Source organism: Sabethes cyaneus, chromosome 3, assembly GCF_943734655.1.
Source record: "Sabethes cyaneus chromosome 3, idSabCyanKW18_F2, whole genome shotgun sequence".
NCBI lineage: Eukaryota > Metazoa > Arthropoda > Insecta > Diptera > Culicidae > Sabethes > Sabethes cyaneus.
Window position 1 is genome coordinate 253,482,133 of NC_071355.1, and position 12,198 is coordinate 253,494,330.

General features: G+C 38.3%; 1 protein-coding gene across 1 annotated transcript in view; it reads right to left on the reverse strand.

Moving 5' to 3' along the window:
• The window catches only part of LOC128743706 (TGF-beta receptor type-1), an 81,063-nt gene that overhangs the window by 35,281 nt on the left and 33,584 nt on the right, over nucleotides 1-12,198 (reverse strand). The window contains exon 3 of the mRNA XM_053840332.1: nucleotides 8,937-9,051. Within this exon, the coding sequence (XP_053696307.1) occupies nucleotides 8,937-9,051 (115 nt within the window). The remainder of the gene's footprint in view (nucleotides 1-8,936; nucleotides 9,052-12,198) is intronic.

A 12,198-nucleotide genomic window follows, 5' to 3' on the forward strand; every position in this document is an offset into this window, starting at 1 on the left:
CGTTTTTTTCTTCTAATTTCTAGACTCGTTTTTCTTTTTTTCTGGTCTCGTTTTTTGTTTTCTGTCCCGTTAACTCTTTTCCTGTTTATTCGTTTTCGTCTGTTCCATTGTACCATAATCCATAATTCTCTCGTTTGTTGTCCCGGTTTCTCTCTTTTTCTTACCCGTCTTCCCTCTATTTGTCTCGTTTTCCCTCCGTTGCTCTCTTGTTTATGCCTGTTTTTCTTCTCGTTATTTCCGCTGCCTCTTTTCCTGTCCCGTTTTTCACAGTGTTCAGTACTGATTTTCCTCTGGTTTTCTCTGTTCTGTTCCGTTTTTCGTGTTTTTACTTCATACCCGATCAGGAGTCCATAACAAGATTATATCTGTTTTATAACACATTTTGATATTTTCAACATATTATATTACAAATTGAAAATAAACTAATTAGGAAGCAAATTCAAGTTTGTAACAGATTCATATACAAGTAGCACATTGAGTTATGAATGATCTATATAGATTCCACCACTAAGAATGACACATTTCGCTTTAATAACAAAATATGTTACTTGCAAATTACTTTTATAACAAAATATGTAACTTCGCAGTTACTAATACTTGCTAATATATCTTTAATAGTTGTGTTATTTTTAGAATATCTTGAAATGTTGACAATTAACCTTTAACACAATGTGTTACAATTAAGATAAAATCATTACATGGTTTGTTATGAATCAAGTTTTAATTAGAGGCAGTTTAGTTATAATTTTTGATATTTTAACCACTTATGGAGGCTAATTTATACCAACGTTTGTTATAATATGATTAAATATATCAAATTAATAACAACTGTCGTTAGAAAATTTGATAACAAAATAACAAGATCTGTAATAATTTTGCTAAGTCCTCCTGATTGGGTATTTACCTATTTTTTCAGATACGTCTTTCTTTTTTTCTTGTCTCACTTTTTGTTTTCTGTCTCGTTGACTCCTTTCGTATTTATTCATTTTCGTCTGTTCCATTGTACCTCTTATTATGTCCTGCCAACCCCCCGCCCCCCCTACTATCACGTTCTATTTTTCTTTCCTGTTTTATCCCATTTGTCTTTCATTTGCACATTTTCTCTTCATTTTCCCCTTTTTAATTTTGCGTTTCTTAATTTTCCTGCTCCCGTATTTTCTGCTTTTATTTGGCTTCTTTTCTATCTCGTTTTTGCTCCTTTTCTGTCCAGTTTGGTGTCATTTTCTTTCTTGCTTTCCTTGTTTTCTTAATCGTTTTTCATTCTTTTCTGCCATTTTTCTTCTTTTCTCTTCCATTCTCCTACTTTTTCTGTGCAGACACCTCGTTTTTTTTTTTATTTCCCCATTTTTTCCTTTCCCACGTTTAGTTCTCTTCGTGCCACTTTTTTTTCTCTGTCACGTTTTCTCTCTTGTTATATCCCATCTGTTTTTGTCACTTCTTTTCTCCCGTATTTTTTCAGTTTTTTTCCTCCAGGACCACCGGGAAAAGAATTACTCAGGAACAAAACATGTTATCAATAAAATATTAGAAATTGACTTACAAGAAAAATTTTTTTTACAAAATTTCAAACAACAGACGCAGAAGCTAATTTTCCGATTTCTTTTTGGAGTTTTGCCCCATCACGTAACTTTAAATTGGGCTTGAATTGGAAATCAATTTAAATTGGTTTTAAATTTGCCTTGGAACTTGGTTTGAAATCGGACTTGAAAGGATATAAAATTAAATACGCAGTCGGGCTTGAAATTGTACTTGAAGTTGGACTCGAAATTAAAGAAATTAAAGACGTGAAAACTAACTTAAAATAGGAATTGAAATTGTATTTGGAATTGGACTTGACTTTAAATTGGAACTGAAGACTTGAAACTAAACTTAAAATTTAATTTATAACGGGATGTAAAACTGGAACCACGCAATTAATGTGCCATTCGCAAAATACTGGCAGATTAAATGAAAAACGGTGGACTTCTGGGTCCACATTGTCAGCTACTTGCTCTTTAGAAAGCTGGCTTATTAATTATACCAAAAAGCCGTTATGGCAAATGAACATTATACTTAACAACCGTTATTCCAAATGGCTTTATACCAAACAGCGTTATGCCAAATGATTTTATTTGTTACGTCCTGTTTAGTAAGCATCTCAGTTTTAGTTGGACCAGACTTTGGTTAAGCTTTGCGCCGAATTTTTTCTTCATTTTCAAATTAAGTTAGAAAGGTACTGTGGAAAGCGTTTTCCAAATAACATTTTTTCAGAATTGGTAAGAAAATGTTGTTTCATAACAAAATGTTTGTTCTGCGACACTTCGCTCGCTTCAAGATATGAATTTCAGCCTTAACTTAAAAACGAAAAATCATCGATGAATGAAATGTTAACTATTCTGAATGGAAATATCTGTTTGGGCCATGGAATTTTTTATCGGTTCCATTGTGGAACTTCAATCTTTTAATGATCTTGTAGACCATTAAATTGACTATTTATCAGTAGTCCAAAAACTTTGTTCCGCATCGGTCCTAAACAACACGAACCGCGACGAAAATGGTCATCAAACAAGGGAACAAGGATTGCGGGCTATTAAAATAAAATCAATCATTACAGCAGTGATTAAAATCGTTCCTAAAAAATGTCTCTTCCTTTTGGTCGGATTCATGCCGCCATTTCCTGCTGAATGGTTCCATAATTAAGTACTGTTTAATGCCTTTTCAATACAATCAAGTTTTTTTTTCGAAGTCTTGTTTGCTAAAAGTTCGGGGTACAGCCGACGTCAGTTGTCACCGGCAACTATAGGGCAGTCGTCGTGAGACCCTTCTCATTAGCACTCATTAATTGCTTCATTCTAAACGTTAAATGTCGCGACGCAATGTCTGTTGTCCTGTTATGCGGCACACAAGAAGATTTCCTGGAACAAAATTTTCGAGTGTTCCTAAATTTTGTAAGAAAATTAATAATAATTTTTCGGTTAAATTTAAATTTTACTAAAACGTTCAACATGTGCGTAAAAGTGGCAATGATCAATCAACTCCACAGGTTACAAATCCGTAGCCGAAAGTCGAGAGTCAGCGAGAAGACACTCGACGATGGTACCTCACTGCTATCGGCAGGCTGGGTTGGGGCTGGTTCCATGCTAACAGCGCAATATCTTTCGTCAAATGACGCATACCAGCAGCGTATAAACAAACTGTCCCACCACTTGCTCAAGGCGAATGATAATGGGTTTTATGAGAAGCTCTTCCGACACTCACTCGCACCCGGTGAATGGCGGGCTGGCTTGATATCAAATTTGACTCCTTTCTTGTTCCGTCGGCATCTCTACCATCAGCCAGCCAGCCAGCCAGCCAGTCAGCCAACATCAACACCGGAGGACACTGGAATCGTTGAAGCGCAGGCAATCTGACAGGCGCAATATTTCGCACATAAATATGCGCGCGTGACACTTTCCTTCATGCACTGCACTGCTTGGAAGGTGGATCGTGGCCGTGGGACAGGGAGTTGCGGGAAGGAAAGATATTTTCGGCATAATAAGAAGCACTGTTCCGTGATGTAGCTGGTAGCTAGGTGCCTCCACTTCAACCGAAAAAAGAGAGCAAATTTCATTGAACATCGAACGGCGAATGGCTTCTGGCAATTGTTAGTGTTACTTTTTTCTTCAGCGTCGGGTTTCCGCACTCCTAGGAAACGGGAATGTTTTGTCGTCTGGAGCTCGCAATGAGCAACTCAATTGACACCTCGAAATGCCAGCAGGTTGAAGGGATAATTGGTTACTTGCACTTTTCGCTTAAAACTGATAAACTAGAACACTCTCAGGTAATTGGTAACTGTTACAATTATATGGGACAGATCGTAATTCAATTCATTACGGTGGATATCTCTTATCGCAGCCAAAGCTTGAGCATATCTTACGGCAGTGCCGATTAGAACTTTAAATAGGACATAATTAAATCAACAAACAAGGCGTCAGTTTACCTCGGTTAAATTGTTTTGTGATGGTCTGCTGGATAGGGTTGCCCCCTTAAGCAGCGGTTTCTTTGTTGAATCTGGAGCTGAAAATAGCCTCGTCTTATGTTTTCGGAAGGCATCTTGAAGTTTTATTAATTTAGATAAAAGACTCTAAGATAACACATGTTTTCTATGAGAAACAATATTAATATTATGAAACACCCGCTACTTCACGTTAAAAGCAACTTAGCGCACAACTTTTTGCTTGTTCACAGACAATCGATGAGTGACCTTTTGAGTCTACAACCTACAAACTTTGTTTCTAATGTAATCATTATTAACTTGCAAATTTATAGAGTCTGCCAATTTTGTCTGGTCGCTAACAAACAGACCGCCTCCATTGAATGCAAAGGATATGGAGACGCATGGTTATCTTTAACGTCCAGTTCCAAATAAACACTGTTCAAATTACTGTTTTTAAACAAAAACCAAAGTCTTCGCGTGGCACCTGAAAATACGACAACCCTACCCGCTTGCCGGCGAACGACGTAAAACCGATATCTACGCTTCGTGCTTCCGATGCCGCATCCATGCAATACGATCTGTTTGCCTAATAAAGGAAGCACTCCCGCGCATCCTGACAGTTTGCCTTATTGCAGTATCGCTGAATCTTAACAACCCCTTTTGTCTGGTGTATGTGTGTACGCCTGTGTATGGGTGTGTGTGTGTATGTGTATGTGCGGCAACAATCTGTCCCCGAGCGAGAAGCCCCACTTGCCTAGATGCTCGATGATAATGGGCTTCTTGACAAGGTGATACACCACAAACCATTGCCGGGCCATGTCGGTCGGTTGGTCGGTCGGTGTCTGTGCGTTAGCCGGCGAAACTCACCGCCAAGACTGCTGTAGGTTTAATGGAATTTTACCGGGTATTTTTGCCCCGTGCTTCCGGTTGGGCTCACCTTGCTCGCAAGAGCTTGGGCAAAGAAAACGATTTCATTTAGGCTTAAATAAATTCTTTATGCTTCCGCAAATTCTGATGGTGTTTTGCGGAGGAACAGTTTCGAATTAAGATGTGAACCTGAAATGAATTGAAGCCCGAGCTCCCCGAGTGAGTGGTGTGGAAGGGAAACGATTTCTTATCGATTGATGCTAATCGGAGAGTACGGCCAAGGTATATTTGGGTCAATTTTGATTCAGGTACCGTGCGACCTCATACTTTGTTTTTGTGATGGAGGCGCACCATCATTTATCAAATGGTGAATATTAATACCATCCACTGACAAGGAAGGATAAAATTACAACGAAAATATTCATATGGTTTGAAATTCTGTACTTTTAAAACCGAAAAAATAGCGGTAAAGGGCTATACTAATATGATTCGGCGAATCCGGTAATAATCGGCTGGGATTAAAATCGTTCCTAACCTGGAAATTTCTTCTAATTGGGCAATAACGATATACGAACTTAATGATCATCTATTTTTCTGATTTTTACCAAAATTGTTTGTTACTAATCAAAATTTGATCGAAATTGAAAGCCGCAAGTAGTGAAATATTTCCGAAATATTTCAATATGTAATATGACATTCACATTAAACGTTTCAAGGCTCACTGCGAGGAAATAGCAATACTCAACTTATTCATAATCTTATTCTGACGTAATCATACGTCAGTATGTATGTTTTGTCATTTCTGAAGACGTCGCAATGAAGTTTATTCGTATTTACCACAAACTGCAAGAAGTATGAAGGCGAAAATCAAAATAGATATGTCGTGGATGTTACAAAAAATAATTTTCCTGTTTTATAATTAAATTTGCAAGAGATAAAATTGTAATGAATGCCGCTAAAACTTACCTTGGTGGAATTGCTCAGCTTACAACGCGATAAAAAATCACTCTTCAAAAATTATTGTTCTCGATTCGTAAGCAATAACAAGGAGTCTAGAATCTACTCCCGATTGTGTACAATTGAACAAAGCAAGACCATTGTCAGCTATTTATTGTGATATGCTAATTTGGAATATCTGACACCCTATCCATTACATTTTGCATTATCTACAAACTGAAAAACCACAACCAGAAACAGAAATATTTAAGTCGAAAGATAGTAACGTTATTTACAGCTCGGTTATTACCAACCTTTAGAAGAGCTAGCTTCCTAAATATAAAATTATTTACACCAACATTCCAATGGAGGTTGCTTGCCAATTAATGCTACGAAATCATAACAGCAGAAATACTACAACAGATCAGTCAAAGGAAACGGAATGCATAAAAGCGGCGTCTGTTAACTACCATAATATAGAGGGTGAGAAAAGAAAACAAAAATGCTATGCTATTATACATCTTGCAATACCGAATTAGTGACTGCAGTCCTCGATTAGCCAATAATTAAACTAAAACCAATTAAATAATGACGAATGCCGATACAGTATGTGATGCGCAAGAAAACAAAAAATAAGGAAAGAATGCTGCTAGCAGTGGGCCCAACCGGACCGCCATCCACCCCAAAAACCGTTGGAAGAAAGGGAGGATCGTAAAGGAGCAACTATTTAACAGAATGAGAAAAGAGTGAGGATTTGCGCTCCATGCCAAAAGAAGGGTGGCTGGCAAGCAAGGAACGAACTTCTTAATAATAATCTATAAACGGAAAAATAAGGACTAATGTTGTTGTTGTTGTTGTTGTTCTGTGTACCTGGCTTGGGCAGCTGCAGCAGTTTGTTATGATTGCAGAAATCAGTGGCGCAGCATTCGATCGTGAACGAATTTCGCTTTTCCTTCGAGGTGAGACAACTCAACGGGAGCCGATCGGCTAGTTCGTACTTTTTCGGCTGACAGCTGTGTACGATCGAGGCACGAGGCGAATGTGAGGGGGAAAGAGAGAAAAGAGAGAGAGAAAATCGAAAAGATTTTTTAAACAATTTTCGTCACTGAATTTTGATAATGATTTTTTTTCGCTTATATTGTGGTGCATGTTTTAACACTGTATAGTACGGCTGAGTGGATCTCGGAAATAGTACTCAATTCGAGGGGTTCCATTGGGTAGAGGAAGTGATCAATTTCTGCTATTTGGAAAGTTTAAAAAATAATTTCAATTGTTGGTTGGCGGCGGGAAAACAACACAACAGCTTAGATGTTTAATCGCAGAAAACTCTGTCGTTTTAAGAGGCTGAATGGAGTTAGAAAGTAAGCAAAAAAAAGTTATTAAAAAAAACATTCGGTTAATTTCAAAGTTCAAGAAAAATGAAAACAAAACAAGACAAAAGGAATTGGTTAGCACCTTATTCTGGTGTGGTGGTGGAATCAGCAAGTGTGCGGAAACGCAAATGTTTTTTAATCAAAATCTAAAAAAATGATAAAATGTTAAAATGGCTTCAAAACAAACTTTTAACAAAGGATCGTTCAACTTAATCTATACGGAGGGAGCAACACAAGTGAGGAAACAAAAATGAAAAGATAACGCAGATCGCACCTTGCTCTAGAGACAACTGAGGCAGAAGCAATCGATTACAGAGATCAGGCCCGTAGCAGCAGTAATGATCGCTGCGAAAATCTGCACTCTGATTCCGGCACCAGTTCCACGTGAACGGGCCCAGATAATCCTTCCGATGGAGACACCTTTTGAGGGGGGATACGAACTAGTGAATTTTTATTTGTCTATCTGTGATACGGGAAACTACTGCGGCGCAGTATTTAAATGGGACAAGTGACGAACCTCTTTTCCCTTTATTACATTTAAAAAAATAATAATCTCAAATGTTCAAACCATGCTATGAAAAGTTCTGAAAATAGCAAAAATTAAATCTCTGGATAAACTAGAAAAATGCATACAGAATGCCTCAATCAGCTCCCTTCAGTGGTGAATGTTTCCACCGAAACCATTCCCGAGAAAATGCTCAAACGAAATGTTAAATTCAACGATAAATATGATCGTTCGAAAAAGTTTCCTTTCGAGTGCCGCAAACGGCAACTTTAGTCCAGCAGAGAGAGAAAAAAAACGGGTAGAGCTATCTGAAATTCAACCTAGATGCTTACCACTCGTGCGGGATGCAATAAAAATGAATGTTAAAGCTCTCGCACATACTGTCTCTGATGGGCCACAACAGCAACAGCGCGACAGAATGTTTTCGGTAATGCCGAATCGATTCCAGACCGGTAATATGAAGAAGGGACACAAAACTGTGCTCGAAACAAAAATGATGTCATAACTTTTAGTTCTCATTTCCTTTCCAGTGCTGTTGCAGAGCTCCATTCGGTAAGGTAAAGAAAAATAATCTAAGTTTATTCAAACACAAAAAAGAAACACCTTTTTTCTGTTCGATGCCAGTTTTATTGTTTATTAAATTCCATCGAAATGCACAACTTCATCGATGGAAAAGTGGTCCCACCATTACTTTAGCCTGGTACACTCAGTTTAGTACTGAATCAGAGACACATCCGATTGAGATTCTAATGAAGATCCCTCGAGAGACGTTGTTGGAATAGTAGAAAACCAACTTATTTTTCCCTCGTAGCGTTAAACTCACTACTCAGCACCCACATTGAACATAATTATGAAATTTAATTAAAATTGTCCCTATCCCCGTTGAGATATGGTTCGTTGGCCTGCCCTGAAGGGAATCGAAGAAACTACGAAATGCAATCCAAATCACACCCACACCCACACACTCACACAAACACTGCACTGCAGATTCATTCGTTCAAAGCTCACCGAAAAGAATCCCTCAGAATTCTACCACTCCGTATCGGCAAGCCGGAATTCTTCCGACTGTCGACCGGCCAAACAATGCATCTAGATGAGAGCGAAAGTAATGCGATGAAACGAAATAAGAAGAGCACAAAACTACGAGAAATCCCCACCCACGCATACGCGGTCCGGAACACCTGTCGGCATCCAGAGTCCGAACCCAGGTACCGGTTGGTTGTGTATCAGGCCAGGAAACTCCCAGTTCGCGCTCCTCGATGACGATGCTATCTACCGATAATGAATGGTGCTAACATACCTGTACGAGTACTTGTAGACGCCGTGCTCCAGCGACAACGAGGTGAAACACAGTCCATCTGTTTCGCACACGTAATTCTGATCCTTGCAAATGTCACAGTGACATTTTAATAACTCTGAAAAGAAAGAAAGGAAAAGAAGGAAAACAAAACCGGTTGGTGTAAGGAATATGAACACAGCACTGCGGCAGAGGATAGCGCCGCTAAATTTATGACTTTTAATTTAGCATCGCTCGGTTCCGTTGAGGAAGAGCTCAGATTTGCCCTGAAAATGGATTTCTTCCAGCTGGTTGTAGTTTTTTTTTCTGTTGTTGTTTCACCATTCTAAGATATAGGAATTTAAACGAACGAGATAGTGTGTCTTTGTGAGAAAATCACCCGAATCTTTGGTGTATTGTAGCATAAATTGTAGTTTATTCTAGTTTGAACTATTAAAACGCTTAAACAATGCAAATTAAAATCCCAATAACTTCTTTTGTTGGTGTCGTTGATGGAAATTGGTAGCGAACCACCCTCAGCCACGTATGTCATTCGCTCAAATACGAAGCATCAGTTCTTGCTGGGAAATTTCCCCCAAACCGAAGCATCATCGGTGACGATGGGAACGGATTCATTAAGTTGTCAAGAATTTCCGAACAGGACCGTTACAGAAGAAATTGGATGCGAGCGTGCGGATTTATATTAAGTGAAAACATCTCTCCCGGACGCTTTATGATGTCTGGTTGAAATCTTGATTGATACAAGGGGTAAAGAGCTCAGAGAAGGCAAAATAATTCGATTCAGCTGTACACAGAAGATTTTTTTGCGTAAATTCTGTTCAATATCGAAACATATAACTGCTGACTGGACAGTATTCTCAGAACTTAATTGTCTGACAGCTTGATAGTTTCCATCCTATGAAAATTTGAGGGTCATGTTTATATTACACAAGATTATCAAATATTAACAGGAAACACAGCTTTTCTCAACATTCACAACGCAGATTTGTTTGGTATAACTATAATACTGCTGCACCTAACTTTAACTGTTAAAATTCAGTTAGAGTTCTCAAATCTCAATTTTTACTTTGAGAAAATCGGCGAGCGTTTTTGGTTATGAAATGTAAAGGCAGCTAGGAAGAAGCGTCCAACATAGCTCTGGCCATCCCAAGCCACTACCTAGCGCCTCCATGTGGCCATACCCGGAAATACTGCAACTTTTAATTGAATAGCCAAGTTAGGCAGTGCAAGGTTGTGTGGTTTTCGGCTTCTTATTTTGCAACTGTGGTTTCAAGTGTTATCCTCATAGTTGGTTGGTATATTCAATCTTTTTTTTCAAATACTATATCCCAACAACTGTTAATAAATCAATATGGGAAGTGTTTGGTACGGGAGGTCCGCGCATTCTTCCTTTCCCTTGATTTTAAAGAGTTGAATAAAATTTGGAATCATGTCAGGTACTACTTGATTCCTTGACATTCTCTCTGCGCATACTGCGCATACATGCTGCGCAGTTAACCTGGCCATTGCGTTGACAAGAAAAATGAAAAATGATGTCATTTTCGAGGATGCTTCTAAGAATTGGCTGCGTTAAGGTGAAGGTCGTCAGAGTCCAGTTGCTTTTTTACTGATTTCTGAACTTGTTGCCACTATCGTTTTGTTGAGAATAGAGTTGCTAGTAGTAGGTAATAATCTGTTATGAACAATTATGAAACGTAGAATCGCGTATCTATTTTGGCTGTTGAACAATAACTCTATCACATAAAATGTTGTTTACGGTAAATTTTATTATCAGTGAATTTTATAAGTATATTATCGACACTTTACGACCTTCAGTTTAATAGCAAAAATAATTGGTCAATTTCATGCTCAAATGTTTACGTTGACAACACTCCATATAAACGTCCGTTCCCTTAGCAACGTACAACAACGACGGTCGCGAATTCGGAATTGCAAAAACGAAGTGAAATTTTTCCTATCAATTCAAGTGAACAGTTTGGGCAAAACCATTATAATATCTTACTAAATAGTTGGTCGGGTGGTAAATTAAAGTTTTCTGTGCCTCAAGTTAAGTTTCGCCAGTGAAGTGACAAATGGAACGGCCGAAAAAAATTAATGAAAAATCGACGGTGAAAAAGTAAAAATATAGTGATGAATTTTAATTGGGCAGAAATCTCAATATTTAGTGTAATTTATGCTCCAAAAAGTAATAGGACCTATAGAATGCAATGTTTAGTGCTTTGAGTTGCAAGAGCTCATTACGGCTAGCAGGTTAGTTGAACTAATTTTATTTTTTTTATGGATTCCCGAGTATATGGGAGCATGTTGGTACACTGAAGAAGGGAATTATTTCCAAACTCGTGTTTGACCTCTCCACTATCCTTGCGACTGAATTATCTTAGTTTTTTTCACAAGCATTTCTCAATTCTAGTACCAGTGAGTGGGGTCACTCCCGGTGTAGTGGTTAGCATTCACGCCTCTCACGCCGAGGACACGGGTTTAAATCCCAACCCCGCAGAAGTCACGAATGACCTAAGCTGTTAAAGTAACTATAATCAAACAAACAAAAATACTACCAGTGAGTTTATTAATCAGACTTTATGTCAAACTTCTCAATTTTTTTGGGGAGTATGACATAAAACTACCCCTCAAATTAGTTTAACTCTCACTTTTCACCCAATTTTGATTTGATCGTGCAAGTTATCTCTACACAACTATCTTTCAAATATCACTTTCCAAGGCTATGTTGAAAACAAATGCGACAGTCAATGCAGGTCATCGAAGGTCACAACGTCCTTGACACTTGACGGTGCAGACATCGAAATAGGCACCTAATCAGTTTCATTGGAAAATCATTAACTGAATCGTACACCGCCTTGAAGTCTATGAACATAAGGTGATTTGTTGAATCCTCAAAATTTATCGCGGTGCAAAGTCAATCTTCTGTGCTGTTATTCGCCAAAAAAGATTTTCATCGTCCACAATCATTATCCTGTTTCTGTCGATGGCTCCATCTTATTCACCGTTCAATAGCACACCGAAATATTGTTTCCAATGGCTGGCTGCTTCCGATTTGTCAGTGACCAGTTTCTTCCTTGCTCCTTGTTTTTGATATAACAGAAGTTAGCATGGTCCGGTTGCCTATTCCATTATCGGTAAACATTAAATCTTTTTTAAAGTTGCAAAAATTCACAGAGGAAGAAACACGATGTGGTTTACACTAGTTGCGGCTATTGTATTCTAATCAAAGGCCATGTAACCACAAGGCTACTGAGTCTGCCTTGAC